The sequence below is a fragment of the Ursus arctos genome, unplaced genomic scaffold, assembly GCF_023065955.2.
Source record: "Ursus arctos isolate Adak ecotype North America unplaced genomic scaffold, UrsArc2.0 scaffold_9, whole genome shotgun sequence".
NCBI classification, from domain to species: domain Eukaryota; kingdom Metazoa; phylum Chordata; class Mammalia; order Carnivora; family Ursidae; genus Ursus; species Ursus arctos.
In genome coordinates, this window is record NW_026623111.1 from 66,956,440 (window position 1) to 66,976,967 (window position 20,528).

General features: G+C 38.6%; 1 protein-coding gene across 7 annotated transcripts in view; it reads left to right on the forward strand.

The window, feature by feature from the left end:
* ARHGAP24 (Rho GTPase activating protein 24) overlaps positions 1-20,528 on the forward strand; it is a 484,560-nt gene that overhangs the window by 442,640 nt on the left and 21,392 nt on the right. For all 7 annotated transcript variants that reach the window (XM_044388111.3, XM_026509803.4, XM_044388115.3 and 4 more), the window contains one exon: positions 19,647-19,779. In XM_044388111.3, coding sequence (XP_044244046.2) covers positions 19,647-19,779 — 133 coding nt within the window. The remainder of the gene's footprint in view (positions 1-19,646; positions 19,780-20,528) is intronic.

Here is a 20,528-nt window from a genome sequence, read left to right on the forward strand (position 1 = left end):
GGTTGAGCCTCTCTCTTTCTCTCTGCAGTCTTGTGTCCTACAGGGCTTCTCTCTTTAACCAATTATTACAACGTTTCACACAGTATCGCAGGACTGAAAGACAGTTTAAGAGTGGAAGCTATAAGGCCTATGAAGAGTTAGGCCTCGAACTGGCACAATGTCATATCCACCAAATACTACTCGTCCAAAGTAAATCATAAGGCCAGTTCTGATAAAAAGAGATTAAAAATTGGTTCCACTTCTTGGTAGAAGGAGTGACATGAATGGATAAGGGTGAAAGAAATTATTGACAGTCACCTTTGGAGACAGTTCATCTCATTCATTCATTCAACAAATAACTTTGGCGTGTTCAGTATGTCTTAGACACTAAGATACCTGTTCTAGGTGAAAAAAACAAAGTCAATTCTCTTCTGGGGTTCGCATTAGTAGTGGTGGGCAGATAAACAATAAACAGTCAATATGTAAATAATTTCAGAGAGTGGTAAGGATGACATGCTAATATGCTAGAGAGTGAAGTGGTGGAAACACACATCTCCCTGAGAATATAACTTTCAGGTTTAGCTGGAATGACAGGAAGAAGCTTGCCAAATCTATGCTATGGTAGAGGCACACTGTAGGTGGAATATGAAGTATGAAGGCCTTGAGACGGGCATGGCTTAGCTTGTTTGAAGACCCGAAAGAAGGACATTGTGACTGGAATACAGTGAATGTTGAGTACAGTCTTGGGAGACAGGGGGAAGAGATGGATCTTGCGTAGCCCAGGAGATTATGGATTAAGGAATTTCGTTTTCCTTCTAAGTGAAATGGAAATCCATTGAAATATTTTTAACAAGTAAATGGAATAATTTTACTTACATGTTAAAAAATGATGACTCTGTAAAGAACAACTAATATTTTCTATTATTCTACCCACAGAATATATATATATTTTTAAAGATTTTATTTATTTATTCAACAGAGAGAGACAGCCAGCGAGAGAGGGAACACAAGCAGGGGGAGTGGGAGAGGAAGAAGCAGGCTCCTAGCAGAGGAGCCTGATGTGGGGCTCGATCCCATAACGCCGGGATCACGCCCTGAGCCAAAGGCAGACCCTTAACTGCTGTGCCACCCAGGCGCCCCCCCACAGAATATTTCTGACACCAAATGTGTAGGTTTTCCACAGCAAGCAATTCTCTAATTATTGGTGAACACCCACTGGGTGTCCTACAATTTTATTAAATTCTGATATTAACTGCCCAGAGTTAGTGCAGATCCACAGGTCTGCTCACCTCCCCCAACTGCAGAGACCAGCCGCAAGTCCCAGGTTGTCACATACCACTGGCCAACCAGTTACAAATCGCAGATTACTTGGACTTCACAATTTGCTAGAAGAGCTCACACAACTCCGGAAAACAGTTTACTTACTAGATTACCGGTTTATTATAAAAGGATACGACTCCAGAATAGCCAAATGGAAGAGCTGCATAGGGCAGGAATGGGGAAGGGGGCAGAGCTTCCAGGGCCTCACCAGGCATGCCCCCTTCCAGCGAGTTCACTAGCCCAGAAGCCTCGGAACCCCTTCAGTTATGAACTTTTTATGGAGGCTTCCTTGTGTAGCCATTGGTGACTGAACAAATCTCTAGTACCCTCTTCTCTCCCCCAAGACTGAGGCTTAAAGCTGAAAGTTCCGACATCCTCATCACATGGTTTCTTCCTCTGGCAACCACCCACTCCCATCCAAGGGGCTTTCCCAAAGTCACCTCATTAACATAAACTTGGGTGTGGCTGAAAGGGGTTTGTTATGAATAATGAAGTCTTTTCTTTCACCTTCATCACTAGAACTACTTTAGGAACTGGGGATAAAAACCAAATACCAAATACCCAAATAACAAAAGACGTTTCTATTACTTTGATTATTTAGAGAATTACAAGGGTTTTAGGAACTCTGGCCAGGAGTCAGGAAAAAAATCCAAAAATAGGTATTTCTTATTATATCACAATATCACATTCTGGCAATCTAAATATCCTCGTTTTGATAGTCAAGCTTGGGTCTCTCTGTCATAGGGAGACACATATGCAAATTACTGGATTCTGCTGATTTAAAAAAAAAGAAAAAAAGACTTCCAGATCCATGAACAGGGAAACATAAAGAAGAGAGTCACATATTTGTGGAAAATGTAATTGTCAACTACACTGGTAGGGGAATAAATAATCCATAATTTCCCAAGAAAAGTAAGATTATTTTCAGAACATGTAGAGTATTCTGCCCCATCTGCTTTTTCAGTTAATTGTCTGAGTTTGAAATTTCTCATGGCCAAGTCCTAGGTAGCTCGGGTTTCAGTTTTGGGGATATGAAAACAACCTGCCTTGGAACATTTGCTAGCTCAAGTTAGTTTCATCAACGTTCACCATCAAACTGATTTTTAAAACGTTGTGAGTTTAAAAATATAGATTGTGTACATATGATGTTTTCAATAGATGTTAGGATGTAAAGCAAAGTACAGAAATTTCTCATTGTGAAATATGAGAAAGAGCGAGAATGAGTAAGTCTATTCCCCTGTGTATCCTCATAATGCTTCTCTCTCACCAGAGTCAACAAGATGTAGCTTTTATCTCCACATGTGTTAAAATGTAGAAAGGAATTCTCACAGGAATTCTGCGAAAATAATCTCTAATTTTAATATTAAGGCCTAATGTTATTGGCGCTCCAATATTAAGTCCTAAAATTTGATTTTTAAAGCGAACTTCCTTAATAACTTTAAAAAATTATAACAGTATAAAGTGTTATTAAAATTTAATTTAAATATTATTAAGATCATATTTTAAATTATAGCATTTTGTATGCAATTTAGAATACAGAAGACTATAAGAAGGGAGGATGGCTATTTCAAAAGTAAATAACCCAGCTCTTGCTATATATAATGTATAAGTAAGTAGATAAGTAGAAACTTAAACTTACAGATATTTCTAAATACCGGTATGTATTTATACAAAGCATTGGAATCACACAATTTTTACACCTTGTCTTTTCTTGTTAACGTTATATCAGGAACAACTTCCATGTCACTAAGGAGCTTTCACAGACATGATTTCAAGGACTGTGTAATAAGTTGTCATATCAGTGCATTGCTTTGTCTAATTCTGCATCTGTTGTTTTCAATGTTTTGCACACACCAGTCCTACACTAACAACCATCTGTATTCATAAATCAGCCTGTGCTTTTGAAGCTATAAACCCATTTGGAAGATAATATTTCATATTTGAATGAGAAGAAGTATGCTGTCTTATGGAGAAAAAAAAAAGATTGAGAAAAAGAAATTCGGAACACACTATTTAAACTTTGGTTGCAGGCACATGGACCAGCTCTATTAGAGTATGCACTTTCTGTTCTTTAATGATGTCATGCTATTTTCCCTGTTCTGAGGTTCAAGTTTAACACTGTTAGGTATGCATGACTTTTTGTTCCTACAGTTAGATGACATATTCCCACAGGCTCCTTGACCAAAGTGAATTTTGTGAGGAAGGACATTTTCACTGACCTGAAAGAATTTGTATTTTATCAATTGATTGTCAACTGTAAAAAACAGCACATACCATAGTTCCTAACCATTCTTTTCTTTATTATTTCTGTTCAGAAATGAAAACAAATTAAAATATAACGTTTTATATTGAATTTCCCCACTTTTAGGGGATAAAAATGAAATACAGAATGTGTAAAATCAGATTAGAAGTGGAATGTTCTTTCATTTCCCAAGCTCTCCAGGTGGCATCAGCTGTTAAAGAAGATACGTTTTGGAATTGCTGAAAAGATAGGGTCAAGAATGATGGTGTGGGCATCACCATCAGGGCATTAATTGTTCAGCAACAAAAAAACTATGCACTTACAACACACGTCCTTAAAAGAGCAAGGACAGAAGGCTGTAGAAATCAATGATTTTACACATTCTGTCCAAGAATCCCATAAGGTAGCTGCTGTCCCCAGTACCCCAGACACCTTCCCACAGACTTTGTTTTGCCCTTGACCCTCTTTCTTTCCTTCTACCATCTTGTTTATTTTTTATTTGTTTTTGTGACTGAATTAGGATCGATAAACAAACTGCAGTTCTACAGAGATAATTTTTTTTTAAAGTCTAAAACTTAGAAGGCAGACATATATTTTAATTTTTATCTTCTGAGTAGCACTATAGCTTTGAGGACTACTGACCTGAGTTATAAAAAGTGGACTTGAAAGGGGGGAACACTGCCGACAGTAGAGATTCTCAAACGTTAGTTTGCGGAAGAATGACCCAGAGAGGTGTCTCAGGATTCGGAAGCTCACAGCCCACTGGCTCTCACTACAGTTTTAAAAGGTTGGAGGGTGCATTGGAATCTGAATTTCAAACAAATCCCCAAGTAATTCTTATATGCATGGTTCTCAAATCATAAGTTGGAAAATACTAGCCAGACTATAGGGTACAGGAGTGTGGGGTAAGAAGAAATGCTCATTTAAAGTGATAGTTTTCTCATATATGAAACGAGAGGAAAAAATCAACCTCATGGCATTATTGGAAGCAACATGTTAGTTCTGACTCAGCTGGGCTGGTCTTAAGCTACTGCGAAAGATCATTTATTTTCTGGGGTATACAGTTAATGCGTAAAATATATTCTTTCCTACCTGCTGAAATGGGCCTGAAATTTTAGAACAATCTATAAAGAACTTCCCTGCACCTTTATGCTTTGATCCATGTAAAAAATCAAACACTGGGGAGTTCAGTAGCAAACTATACAGTTATAGAGCCTTTGTATCATAGTGTGAATAAAGGATCTACAGATAGGATTTGATGGAGGAAAGTGAAGAAAGCAAGTGGTAGCTTAAGGGCATGTGGCTAGGTGAAGAGTTGGAAAAGCAAAGAACTGACTCCCAGGAGTTTGCCTAAGGCAAGCCCTGAATGTGTAGGTGGTAAACTGGTTACCTGTTTTCAGCACCTTAAGTGATTCTCTGAATCCAGGAGAGGAGCCAGCGCGTCCCCCCCAAACCTGAACCGCTGTTTAACTGTGGTGACTTCTAACATTCCTATTTTTTGATGCAGTTCTCAAATATTATGATGGCGTGACCAGATTTGATAAGCATTGCCTTAGAGTATATCCCAGACTTCTGTCATTCCCACAGTACCATCACGATTTTAGCCGTATCCACAGAACACCTGTGCTAGCTTTAGTATTTCCCTTTACATTTATTCACTGTTTAATCAATTTTGTTGTAAAAAGAATTCGATACCATTATTGTTAGTTGAAAACCAGCACACTCACTATAAATCACAGGTCACTAAAGGCATAAATGCAATGACAAGATGTGTTATTAAATGCCAGCTGAATACAGCTGCTTTCCGAAGACCGGCCCTAAGGCCTTCTGTGTACTTGATGAAAATGGAGATTGGCAAGTATTGGTACCACTTCAACACTTCACTCATTTCCAACTGGTACTTCCTACTTGATATAATCAGAAGGACTAACATTCCTATGGTGCGATTTGATGTCCCTTAGTGTTCCGTTTGTGCGGTATTGCACTTGGAATAGCCCACACTTCAGACCACTCCTCAGCAACACTGGCAGGCCCCCTTCCCCGAACATGTGGCTTATTACCTAATTTGAACAATGAGTGTAATTCACTAGGGTTCTGTGAAACCCCTTTGTAAACCTACCAGGCTTTGAAAAATTAATGAGCTTTAAAGGGAAGTATTTTGTATGTGGAAAATATTCACATGAATGGGTATTATTTACTAAATATTTTATGTAGTGCAGGTTGTTAGCTAGAAACCTGTCATGTTTCATCGTGCTTACTCTCTTGGTGATATATCTAAAAGCCCGCACATTGGAAGGCAAGGACATGAGTTTCACTTTCCTTTCATTTTATCTTTATTTTTTTAGGGTTTTTTTTTCTTCTTCTTTTTAAAAAATTTTTAAATTTTATTTAAATTCAAGTTAGTTAATGTATAGTGTATTATTAGTTTCAGGGGTAGAATTTAGTGATTCATCACTAAGATATAACACCTAGTGCTCATCACAAGTGCCCTCCTTAATACGTATCACCCATTTAGCCCATCCCCCACCTATCTCCCTTCATCAACCCTCAGTTCGTTCCCTGTAGTTAAGAGTCTCTTATGGTTTGCCTCCCTCTCTGTTTTTATCTGATTTTATTTTTCCTTCCTTTCCCCTATGTTCATCTGTTTTGTTTCTTAAATTCCACATATGAGTGAAATCTTATGGTATTTGTCTTTCTCTGACTGACTTATTTCACTCGGCATAATACACTCTAGCTCTCTCCACATCATTGCAAATGGCAAGATTTCATTCTTTTTGATGGCTGAGTAAAGTTCCATTATATATATATATATATATATATATATATATATGTGTGTGTGTGTGTGTGTGTGTATGAGATATATATACATATCAATCACATCTTTTTTATTTTTATTTTTTAAATTTTATTTATTTATTTAAGAGAAAGAGTGAGAGAGCATGAGTGGGGGTGGGGAGGAGCAGAGGGAGAGGGGGAAGCAGACTCACCACTGAGCATGGAGCCCAATGTGGGGCTTGATCCCAGGACTGTGAGACTAGGACCTGAGCCAAAGGCAGATACTTAACCGACTGAGTCACCCAGGCGCTTTATCCCTTCATCAGTTGATGGACATCTGGGCTCGTTCCATAGTTTGGCTATTGTGGACGTTGCTGCTATAAACAGTGTATGTACCACTTCAAATCACTATTTTTGTATCCTTTGGGTAAATGCCTACTACTGCAATTGCCGGGTCATAGGGTAGTTCTATTTTTAACTTTTTGAGGAAGTTCCATACCGTTTTCGAGAGTGGCTGCACCAGTCTGCATTCCCACCAACAGTGTGAGAGGGTTCCCCTTTCTCTGCATCCTCGCCAACATCTGTTGTTTCCTGTGTTGTTAATTTTAGCCATTCTGACCAGTGTGAGGTCAATTTATCTCTGGATAAATTTGGAGCTCACTTCTACTGAAATGAGTTTTGAATAAAAATAGTCAATCAACAAGAAGTTTCACAGTATTTGGCATATCAGGTGGTGTTCGTATACTTATTTGCCAGGAAGCAGTGTAGGAATAAGAGCTCAGGTAGGCCCATCATTTACTACCTAAGTTAACAACCTGGGACTAGTTACTTCACTTCTCAAAACCCCTAGTTTCCTCATGTGTAAAACAAAAATCGTAACGCTTAAGCCCCAGGGTTGTTGTATTAATGCACTTAAAAATAAAACAAAACGCATGTTAACTATGCTGGAATTAAAATAAAAATCTTAATTTAAAAAACTAACTAACTAAATAAATGAATAAACCAAAATGGAACAAAACACCGGAAGAAGTGACGTAATGGAATAAGACACTTAGCACATTGATTGCCATTGTCATATATCATGATGTTGATGATAATGATGATTCTAATATTTTATATGATAAGGAAAAGTAATATGCTTGAGCCTACGCGTGAACCTAAGCTCTTCAGTGTTTTTAATCTAGGATATCTTCATTTCCGTTTTGAAATCTCCATGGCAATTCCTACTGAAAGAAACAAGATACCTGCAAGGTTTTACATTCTGAAAGTGGGTGCTTGTGTGTATCTTAGTCAGATTGTAAATATTCTTGCATGCGCTTGGTGAAAGCATATTCCTTAAGGCATGTGTTTTCTGAAATAAATTTATTGCGTCATATTTTACATATCATGTGATTCACTCATTGCAAGTGTAGAATTCAGTGATTTTTGACAAATCTACCAAGTTACGCAACCATTAGTCCATAGCAGTTTAGAACGTTTTCGTCACCCGAATAACATCCCGTCTGCCATTTACGGTTCCTTCCAGCAGCTCGCATGACTAGACAACCACTAATCTACTTCTGTCTCTGTCAGTTTTCCCTTCTCTGGACACAGAATTATTCAACATATGGTCTCTTGCATCGAGCTTTTTCCACTTAGCGTAACGCTCTTGAGGGTTGTCCATGTTATGTCACGTATCAGTAGTTTGTTGCTTTTCATTGGTGAATAGATTTCATGCTGTGGGTGTACGACATTTTGTTTATCCATCTATCTATTGGCAGATATTTCTATTGTTTCTGTTTGTTGGCTTTTATAAATAATAATGCTGTGAACACGCATGCACAATTTTTTTGTGTGGACATATATTTTCACTTCTCCTGGGTATATACCTGGAAGTAGAATTCTCGTGTCTATGTTTAACGCTTGGGGAACGGCCCAACCGTTTTTCAAAGTGGCTGCACCATTTCATATTTCTACCAGCAATGGATGAGAGCATGCCCATTTTTTATTCTAGCCATTCTAGTGAGTGTGAAATGGTGTCACTGTTTTCATTTGCATTCCCCTAGCAACTACCGATGTGTATCTTTTTATGTGCTTATGAACCACTTGTATGTGCCCTTTAGAAGTCATATGGTTTTAAAATATTTGATTTCTCTGATTATTGTGATAATTTATTATAAGGGAATGGTTGAAAATTGCTGAAGAAGCAATAATACTGTTCTATTTAGGATCGTGATAAATAACTGAAACCATGGGAGCGTGCCTCTTCATACCCAGGAGGATATCACTGTGGATATTCATTTAAAACTGTATTCATAAAATAGAGCTCTACATTTATATCAAATATGAGCTTAAAGAAAGTGGGGCATTTTATGAATCTTGATCACCTTGTTTATCCCTAGCATCTAGAAAAATGTCTGACACAGTGTAGGCTCATAATAAACCTTTGTTGAATAAAAGGAATATAAGGAGTATATTTTGAATATATTTATTGAATGAAAGGATGCCAGTATTTCTGATACCTCAATAAGTAGACAATTCGTATGCTTATTTTCACAACGTCCAATTTAGGAAGCCTGAAAATTGTCATGTTTCAAAACAACTTCTAAAATTCTGTCAGGATATTATTTTGTCAACTGAAGCAAAATGCCTGCGTGTGTCAATATAGACTCATAATCTTATGAATGGGTTTCTCATTCCCTAAGAGCCACAGCTCTGAATTAAGTCCGGTACCTCTGGTTTGTACTCCAGAAATGCTCTCGTGAATATGCGTGCAGCCTACTTGCAAAGTGAACTAGATTCTGATTTATAACAAAACAAGAACAATGAAACAACAAAGCAAAAACAAAACCCCTTACTACTTCTCCATAAAATTGTGTTTGTCTCTCTCTTCACACTTACACAGACCTCTCTTAAAAATGGTCCAAGTAGAAAACAGCACTAAGATAATAAATTTCTGTATATGTGGGAGCAAAGTATTCTTTCCAACAAAAAGCATGACAGATTTTAATATGAGATACCCAATAAGTATACAGCCTGGATTTTTTAAAGCTTTTTGTCCTTTCCCTCGGTATATATATCCACAAAAATAAACTGGGATGGTGTCATTTAGCCTCTACGTTGAGACTGCGTTTGTGTCATAACAAAAGACTGTTGAAGTGTTCAGAGAAGGAATGAGTTTTGCATGGACTTGGATGGTTTGGGTGTTGATTTGTGGACTCGCCTGGATATATCAGCAAATCCTTTTAAGTTCCTTCTGACACTATTCGTTAGAGATTCGGCAACGTAACAGCAGGCTTCTATTTACTCTTCTCCTCTATAAGACACAAAGGTTTTGTTTTCTACCTTACTGACTTTACTGGAAAAAAATTAAAAAATACTGACTTCTCTGGAAAAGAATGTTTCATCGTTTATTGTTTATCCCAGAATCAGATAATCAAAATTCTCCAAACATGTGGCAATTATGGAAGGAAATGGGCAATATGCAATTAAGTCAGTGTTGGGGACACAATAAGAAAAAAATAAGTATATATATATACACACACACACATATTAAGGAAACTTTGATTGCTATTTAGTTTTTGTTAGCTAGAAAATTATGGTGATATTTGGCTCTGTTTTATTTTTTATTTTAAAATAGAAAGATTAAAGTATGTATGTAGGTTTTAAATGCTGTTAAGAACATTTAAAAATACATTTTTTTTAGCATGAATATACCCCCTGCACACCAGAACCCCAACCATGCTTTTCTGGAAAATCCTTGGTTGCATAATCTGAAATCTCTAGGAAAAGAATAAATTGTTGAATGTATAATGATGATCACATTTTTTTGTTTCTCCTGAAATTCCATCTGCAGAGTTTAGTAAAAGGAAAAATAGGTAAGCAAACAATATAAAATTGTGAAGTAACTAAATGCAGCTGTAACTTTTTATTGTAGCCAAGCCAAGTTCATTAACAGTTTGCCAAGATTTTGAGGACCAGTGAAACTGAAATTACAACCCAGAACACTTCAAGGCCTCGGTACAATTGAAGCCAGAAAGGGCTATGTGATAGTCTCAGGTATATACATTTACTAATGTAAAGATGTGGAAACTGGTAGAGCCATGTAAACTCTAGGAAAGAATGCCTTCGGGGTCTGCGTGTCAGGAGTGAAATGTTAGGAAAAATTGCATATCCCATTTAAGCAAGAACTGAAAGCTCACCACTTACGAAATCTATTTAGATAATTGCATAATCGTAGTATACCTAGATGATGTAGAGTATTTCATCCAGTTATTCTGATTTATGAGCCATTCCTAGAGGAAATGTGAGGTGAGCAAGAGATGTGTTGTTACCCCACCTCCCTCAAACCATAGTCACATAGTCCATGGAATAGGAAGTGCTATTTGCTTAGTATAATTTTAAATTTCCTATAAATGGATTTTCTTATGTCTCTTACGTAAATAGTCTCTTTATACCCACCTAAAAATGGGTCATCTAGGTCAACAATAATCTTCTAATCTTTTTAATCATTCTTACATTTTTTGGCATTTATTTTACACTTTGTGAGTTTAGGAAATTATGTTCCATAGAACAGCCAGGGAAAGTGCTAACGTGTAGATATTAGTTCAGCGTAATTCCCAACCTAGATTAAGAATGCTCATGTTGGGGCGCCTGGGCGCTCAGTTGGTTAAGCGTCTGCCTTTGGCTTAGATCATGATCCTGGAGTCCCAGGATCCAGCCCCACGTCGCGCTCCCTGCTCGGCAGACAGTCTGCTTCTCCCTCTGCCCCTCACCCTACTTGTGCTCTCTCTCTTTCACTCTATCGCTCTCCAATAAGTAAATGAAATTTAAAAAAAAATGTTCCTGTTCACTAAAAACCTTGAGTAAACTCTCTGCTTCATCTGTGGGCAGCTATAGATCCTCCGTGGAACCTCAAAGGCTTGAGCTTTTTCCTAAAACAATTATAAACAAGTGCAGCGAAGATCTGCTGGCCCTAATTAGTGAAAACAAAGCCCAACACGTACAGTCGATCAAGAAGTGTCTTAGTTTTCTTCATACCTGACTGGATACATTTTTAAAATTCTACAAAGAAGTAAATGTATATTTATGTGTATGCAGTATGTGTGTGTGTGTGTGTGCGTGTGTGTGTGCGTGCGTGTGTGTGCATGTGCGTGTGTGTGTGTGTGTGTAGGATACAGAGATAGATACCCACACACTTAAAATAGAATCTCTGTGGTTTGTAAACAGGCTATCCCTAGTCCCTAATCTCTTTATCATTGGTGACTTTGGAATAATTCCTTAGGTCAATCCTTTTCTAAGCAATTATATGCATCATTGATTTGAGTAGGATCTCAGTTTAATAAGAAAATCTTTGTGACTTCATTGACTTCAGCTTTAATTTCTATAGGAAAAAATGTTTTATGACTTGGTTCTTAAGAGTTTGGACAATATTAATGTCATTTATAGTATAAGACTGCATCATATGCATTTGAATATTGCTTCTAAGGTAAGTAATTTGCATATAACATTGATACTTAGGTCCCAAATCACCAGAGGTGGAGGGACATATTCACTCATTTTAATAGCCATGTTGATTAATTTAGTAATCAACAGCACTTCTGCTCTTTTTAAATTATTTATTTTTATGGAGATATAATCCACATATACCACCGTAGAAGGTTAAGGTATACAGTATGTCGGTCTGATACATTTATGTATTGCACTATGGTTACCACCATCGTGTTAGCCAACACCCCCATCAGGTCACATAATTATAATTTCTTTTTCTGTGCTGAGAACTTTAACATCTAGGTTCTTAGCAACTTGGAGTTTTATAAAATAGCCTTGTTGACTATTTCCAGTAGGCTGTGCATTGGACCTCCAGAGCTTATCTACTACCTGAAACTTAAGGTTTTAGTTTTTTGATGTTGTTGGAAGTGAATGCATACGTATGTATAAGATAGCCTGTTAAAATAGTTATACCAATATAATACCTCCTTAAGGAAACTTTTGTGAATATTCTACATCCAGTTTTATAAATGCCTCAATCCCAGTAGGCTTTCCTCTACAGTGAAAGCATCTTGGTACTATAAGGGAAAAAGTCAGATTTTATTTTTATTCTTTAAGAATTTACCTTAATTTACTTAGATAGAGTAGCTATTTATAAAGTGCATCAATGCTCTGTAGCTCAAACTAACTAGATGATGACAACTCTCATGACTACTCTATAAAGTAAATATATATGTTTCTTTGTGATGTGTATTTATTTATCTGTATATGCTTATACATTTGCCCTTTGCATTCAAACATAGCATTCAAAAGCTATCCAGCAAGGCCTTTTACTTGTCATTTATATTTATTTGTTACTAATGATTACCACCTATATGTGTATGTTCAGGAGACTGGGCACAGGAAGACAGGCTTGCAACAGAAAAACCAGCTGGCCTTACATTACATTAATGGAGATGAGTGTATGAACTTGAACTTGAGCATGTCACTGAGACTTCTGAAGAGGGAATTGATTCGTAAGGTTTTACATCAGAATATATAGGATCCAGTCATGAGTATTTTTTTTTAAACTTTCCAGGGGATTCCAGTGTACAGCTCAGTCTGAGAATCACTAACCACTGTTAGATTTAGGGTCTCAGGAAAAGCAAAATTTAGGCTGACTTCTAGGTTTCTTATTTATTTGTGTGAGTGGTGATGCCATCCATGGTTGAGAAAATGGCAAAGGAGGAATAATTTTATTGCAAGGTTTTTTTGTTGTTGTTATCCAGCTTTGTTTACATGGAGTTCAAAGTATGTACGGAACATCCACAAATTCAATGGAAAGGTCTGGTGTGACGAGGCGTACCTTGTAGTTATTACAGAAGAGTGATAGCTGAGCTCAGAGCGTGTGCGTAGATTCCAGGAAAGCAGCACTTAGAGGCCATCAGAGGAAGAAAAACTGGGGAGCTGGCTGGCAAGGAATGATGGCCAAGTAAGGAGGAGCAGAGTGAGGTGGCAAATAATAATAATAACAACAACGATAATAATAAAATGAGAGACACCTATGGGAAATATTCATCAAAAATAACAAATGGACAAATATCCATGATGTTTTTTTCAGTTTGGGGATGTAGCTACTTTTGTTTGACGGGTCTATTATTTGGACTCACCAGACTCACATTGCTCAAAAGAATCTCTTCCTACAGCTACACAACAGAGTATTTTATCTGTTCCTCTGTGTATCTTACACACATGTATGTGTGTGGGGGCACACACGTGTGCATGCGTGCATGCATGTGCTGATGTCGATGGTCTGCTGGTTGTATATGAAACTATCAAATATTCTTTTTTTGTGTTTAACTAGGATTGTAAGGGAAGATACATCTATACACATAATTAATTCTAGACGTAGGAAAGGAAAGGTCAATGTGACAAGTTGGTTTAAGCATAACAGCCTCTCCCAACCAATGTTTCTCCCACCTGTCTCCCATCAGGGAACACTGAGCAGACGAGTGCATAACTAGTAGGGTCCCATGCATGAGAGAGTGGCCAGATTTATGATCTTGTGACCATTGCACATTGGAATTGCCCCCTTTCCTTGGAAGATTTCTACCCCAAATACATGTTCCGTATTGATGATTCTCAACCATGGCAGCACACGAGAATCATGTGAGAAGCTGTTTAAAAGTCTCACTGCCCCTACCAATGATATCAGAATATATAGGATCCAATCGTCAGTATTTTGAAAAACTTTCCATGCGACTGTAGTGTGTAACCAAGGTTGATCACTTTTTTCTCTATCACAATGATCTATCTGACAATATTTCCATAAATCCACATTATAGGTAAGCTCACGAGATGCAGATTTGGGACTTATTAGCCTCCTCTGGCTGCCATGACAAAATGCCACAGACTGGGTGGCTTAACCAACAGAAATTTATTTTCTCATGGCTCTGGAAGCTGGAAGTCTGAGATCAGGGTGCCAGCTCAGTCAGGTTCTGATAAAGGCTCTTGTTTTGGCTTGTAGACAGCTGTCTTCTCCCCCAGGGTTCACATGGCCTTTTCTCCTTGCATGAGCAAGGGGCTGGGGAGCAAGCTCTCTGGTGTCTTTTCTTATAAGGGCACCAGTCCCATAAAACCAGGGTCCTATCCTCATGGCCTCTCCTAACCCCAATTATCTCCCAAAGGTTCTGTCTCCCAATGCCATCACACCAGAGGTGAGGGCTTCAGCAGCTGAATGAGGGCGGGCACGCGACTCAGTCCACAGTGGGGATCGTCATGCAGCTCCCTGCCATCATTACTTTTACACCGGGAGGCTTGCTTGGCACAAGCACTAATTCAGCGTAGTCCAGACGGTGAGACTGTCGTGTTGTTGTATATAATTCATTGGAGACACGTAACAACGATGAGCCATGACAGAACCAGAGTCAAGCTGCCCTGCTGCAAAGTGTACTGGTTTTGACAGCTATGTAAAAACAAAACAAAACCAAAACAAAGTTTGAACAGAACCCGACTTTTCTTGTAAACACGTAGCTTCATTTGGAACTGCTTACTACCTTCAGATTTGCTTTTCTATGCCTTGGTGAGTTTGGTGGAAAGAACAGTATGTTATTTAGACAGTCTGACGGCAGTCTTCGTCATGAGAGCGTGGCTGAATGTCTTCAGTTTCGTGTATGTTCTCCCTGGAGTCTGATGGACATGACAGTATTTTTTCTTAATTCCAAGCGAATTTTGGGTCATCTCCTTGTGTGTGTGTTGCAAATAAGTTCACAATATCTTTAATAATTTGCAATGTGGTTGCATTGGAAATTTGTTCTATTCAGGAAAATCAACAGATTATGTTGTGTTCTGTGCACAGCATCCAGGGTGAAAAATTCCCATTTCTAATTTCAAGGCTTAAAAGTTTCAAGGTTTTGCCTTGTAATTACTGTGGCATTTGAACTGATCCATGGATGAGAGTCTGTTTATCAGGGAAGGAGGGGGTGGGGATAGTGGATAAACAAGGAGGGACTGTTGTCAGACTTCTTCATCCCTGTTCAGATTAGTGAGAGGCCTATATGGTACGGAGATTATAAATAGAGCCGGCAACTTCCAGGGACTGCAAAAAACATTCTTATGGTCTCACACCTGACAGGGACTTAGCAGCTAGAATTTACAGGAAGTGTTAAGCAATAGGGACATGGTATAGAAAAGTATTGTTGGTGATTAGTTAGAGATCTAAGCCCAAGGGGGATGAAAAGATCTATGTTGTTCATTTCTGTTTCACCCAACACATGGCATGAAGCCATGCCCACCATAAATATTCAGGATCTGTTATTGGAAGAAGGATTCCAGAATGACCAAAGGCACACACGTGAGAATATAAAACTAGGTCCATCAGTGAAAGTCTCATGAAATCCTCCTCCCTTTAAGCTTGGTAAAAAGACTATACGTGAGGAAGCAGGGCTCAGAAGTAAAGGCCAAGTACAATATAAAAGGAAAACAAAACCCATATGTTGATCAATTAAGGGGCACAGGCTACACAGCACGTTCTGCTCTGCTGCGTGCTTCACTCAGGATCCTGGGGACTGTCTCCGCCTCTTTGCCACCACGGGAGAGAACGTGCATGATTATTCATCTTAATTTCTGAAACCAGATTCTACCCCAGGTGAGTGAAAGAGACCTGAGGTCTGTATAATGATTTTATGTTAGCAAATCATGTTGAATTTCTACCAAAAGACTTTAAAACCACTCCTATCTCAGTGATTAGCCGGAAAGAATTTCATACCAGGGTGGTTTCTTGTTCAAGTACCCGAAACAGGGTTAGTACAGGACCTGCTCACAGGCTTGATGTAGAGTGAGATATGTATAGGTCTGTTGCTGCTGCTGCTGTGTTGTTGTTGTTGTTATTATTATTATTATTATTAACCAGGTTAAGTATCTTAATTCTCCATTGTATGCTGGCTTTTGCCACAGGGCAGTCACTCACTTTTTGTTTTTGTTTTTTTTTTAAGTAGTCTCAATGCAGGGCTTGAACTCATGACCCTGAGATCGAGACCTGAGTTGAGATTGAAAGTCGGACACTCAACCAACTGACTGAGCCACACAGGTGCCCCATTATTTCACTTTGATAAAGACTGAGATATATTTCTCTGGGACAAAGATGGCACATTCCCTGAGGTACACCGGGCAGTTACCACACAATATTAGTATTTACTTATTTGGCTGTCCATAGTAAACAAATATTTATTAGAATCGTGGGTTTTCAGTAGGAGATAGGCTGGGCAGTAAGATGCAAATGGCTGCCATTTTGTACAGTGGATACGCAAAGAGATTTTTCAGACAAGCACCAGACTTCCCGCTGCAGTAGGAGGCTTTCTGGCAAGAAGGGCAGATGGACGGTGAGCCCCTTGAGGTGAATCAGAGCCGGCACACATGCTGGAGTCTTCCCAGGAGCAACTGTTTTCTTCCATTCAGTGGGAAAGGACAAAGCCAAAAATGAGAACGCTGGGAAAATGTAGGTGTCTCTATTTCCACAGAATAACCTAAGTTTAATAAAGCCCCCAAAAGAGTGTAGTATATTCTTAAGTTTTAGCCCTTAAGTAAAAATTTAATAACCTTTGTTAATTGACAAGAAAAGGAAAAGTATTTGGTCATTTTTTTCTTCATCATTTCTATACAGCTAACCATGCGCGGATGTGTACTGTAACGCTAGAAAGCTAATGTAACGTATCACTTTAGGGAAGGAATAAAATCATCATCCCATCCACGTCTCTTACCTTGATTCATAGCTCAAATATGTCTATTCTTGGAACATTACTGCAGCTCTGGTGCTAAGAAAATTGCTGGTGGATGAAGAATGATTCTGCAGCCTTTCATCCTTCACAACGTTCGCGCCCCTTGATTGCTCGAACTTTGCAATGGTGCCATCTAGTGTTCACACGTCCTCAGTACTACAGCTCGGCAGCCTTAGAAGCCAAATAACACACGCAGCAAGCAAGCTACGTTCCTTAAAATCCGCGTGCGGGGGAGTCAATGTAAAGAATAGTCAGTCACTGAACATGAGAACAGAATTTTTCACTAAATGTATAGTTCTTATTTATCATTATTGCCTCATTTATTTGTTACATTTCCTTTACAAAGATTTTTATGTATTCTAGTCAAATTATAGATAACATATTCCACGTATTGAAGTTATACTTATTTTATGTTTTATTTTTATCTTCTTCTCTGTACCTTCCTATAACTCTAACACAATGGTCATTGTTTTGAAGGCAACATAACCAACCTAGTCACGGGTTGGGTTGGGTTGGGTTGGCTTAGAGCAGAACTGAAAGAGGCAAATCATTTATTGTAATATCTGATTGCACTGCCTCTCCTGCCCCAGGTTGTGGCTTTGTTAGTGCTGATGATTACACCTTCAAGGGTCGGGGGTTCGTAACACAGCCAGAGAAACAGAAGGGCTTTGCTATGCATGAAATAGAGTGTTTTTTCAAAACAAACAAACAAACGAACTAGTCTTACCATTGACACTATGTTAGGACTATCGGTTTAAAAAATTTTGTAGAAAGTAATGTGAGGAATTAATGAACGTAGGCACAGTTTTCAAGATGTCCCAGAGACATGATTTTTATTTTCGTTACTAGCCTTTGAGTTGACTTCTATATTGCCTATCAGTTCAGAATATTAAGAGGAAAAAAATGCATTTATTTAATTATGAAAGAACAAAATTAATTTAAGACAGGCCCTGTGAGGTCATCCATCATTTTAACATCTGCAGGTTGACAAAAGACCTGTTTTGACTGACTTCGACCCTGAAATGAAGAAGCTCAGCCTTCGCCCTAATTTGGGGGAAGGTGGAGTCCCAGGCTCTGTGAGAATGCTGCCTACACTCAAACCTCATCCAGTCCCATCTGAACTTGGCTCTCCCTTAGCTTTTTGTTACCTCCTCAAGGACAGGCTCCCTCCTACTTTGGGCTCTGTTTACCTGCCTTGCTTTAATCAGGCATGCCTTCTTTTGTGCTTCTGCTCTCCCCTGGTTAATTATTACACCCCTTCAGACCTTGGCCTATGCATCATTTCCTCAGAGAAGCCCTCCAACCCCTAATTAGTCCTCTCTTGTTATTAGATATCATCCAACACTTTTCCTTTTTACCACTCACCACACTTTGCAATTATATACTTGTGTTATTATCTACTTAATATGCCCTGTCCCCACTGGATTATAAATTGTGAGCAGGCTGAAATAATCTTTTTTTAACCATTTGGTGTCTTGGCCACTGTGTGTTTCTATAGTTCAATACAGAGTAGACATGTGGGAAATAGTTGATGAAATCAACCTAAGTCCAAAATTGAGAACGGGGATGCCCATTTTCCCAGCCCGTGTAGTTTTGTGACGTCAGCTCTACTTCCATTTCACCCTCGAGGCAAGAGAATATTCACTGAGGCAGGAAATCCAACTGTATTGTAGCTCTCAAGGTATACGCCTCTGGGGACGTGTCACTTCCTGCAACACGGTCTGCGAGTGGGGTATTCATTCTCCATACCTACAGAATCCCTGACCTTGTTGACTGCCGCTCTTCCACTTCTCAAGGTCAATTGGCCTTTCAGTCCCTGCCCACCAATTCCTCCTTGCCACACTTTTATCCCCCTCACCTAAAATAATAAATAAATAAATAAACAAACAAAAGTCACCTGTTGTAGTCTTTACTGTCAGCCATCTTCGTGGATTAACATGGAGATAGAGCAAAATGTAAATTAATATTTTAAGAAATTATCCTGTCACTCTGATAGTCAATAGGGAATAAAAATAAATTTTGCTCATTATACAAGGGACAGGTTGTGTTTCCGTTGTTTGTTTTTATAGTACATTCCTTCTCTTTCTAGAAGACTCTAAGGATTCCCAACTAGAAATCATGCTGAGAATCAATCATCTTCAAAATAAGTTCTGCTTAAAAAGTTATAACATGTCATACTAAGTTTCTGATATCTATAACCAATCACCAATCTCTTCTAAAGAATAAGAAATGAAGCTAGGATTTGTAACGATTGTGACATTGAGTGCACACACGCACGCATAGGTGGATTTGGTATTTTTTGTAGATTGTGTTATGCTTCGTTTAAAGTCTGGTATATTGGCATTGTTTTCCAAAGTTAACACTTTTGCTTAACATCAAGTACACACAAAAGAAAAATGCTTGAACCTCCGGATATTTTCAGACCACACTGAAGCTTCCCAGAGTCATAGGCGTCTTGAAATTGTGTGCTCCTTGAAAGCGGAACTTACTGATTGAATTGCCAGCTCATATAGAATTCTGACTCTTGGATGTGTACTTGATGAAAAACTAAATGGGACAGCATAGAGTGTATTCCAAAGAATATCTTCACACTTCTGTCTCCACAGCAACACGGATGTACATACAGTGGCGTCACTTCTTAAACTCTATCTCCGAGAACTTCCAGAACCAGTTATTCCCTATGCAAAGTATGAAGACTTTTTGTCCTGTGCCAAACTGCTCAGCAAGGAAGAAGAAGCTGTAAGTTGGTGCATTTCTTTCTAAAAAAGCCTTCCTTTGGGTTTTTTTGGTCAATGTTCTTAGTTTTTGGTTTGTGAATTTCCTTTCGTCGCATCCTTGGATCGTTTTCCACTACTGTATTTATTGACGTTACATGCACTTCGATGTTAACACACACAACTCAGGTCCCATTTCGAATCCCCTCTCTTGTCGAAAAGAAAACTGCAGGTGAATAAATGAAATGCGCCCTCCTTGCCCGCTTTGCTGCTCTAAATGGTTGTGTGCTGCATCAGGCCAAACATGCCCTGAACAAAGCGGATGCCTTATTTCATTTTCTCTCTTTCATTGTGTGCCCCTCTAAATTACCGAAACAATGCCTCCTACCAAATCTCATCTACCATTTTTTAAAACAGCTTTATTTTTTTAAATTTTTTAATTATTTTTTTATTATGTTAGTCACCGTACAGTACATCCCTAGTTTTCGATGTAAAATTCCATGATGTCATTACTTGTGTATAACACCCAGTGCACCATGCAATACGTGCCCTCCTTAATACCCATCACCAGCCTAGCCCATTCCCCCACCCCCCTCCCCTCTGAAGCCCTCAGTTTGTTTCTCATAGTCCATAGTCTCTCATGGTTCATTCCCCCTTCTGTTTACCCCCCCTTTCTTCTTCCCCTTCTTCTCCTACCAATCTTCCTGCTTCTTATGCTCCATAAATGAGTGAAACCATATGGTAATTGTCTTTCTCTGCTTGACTTATTTCGCT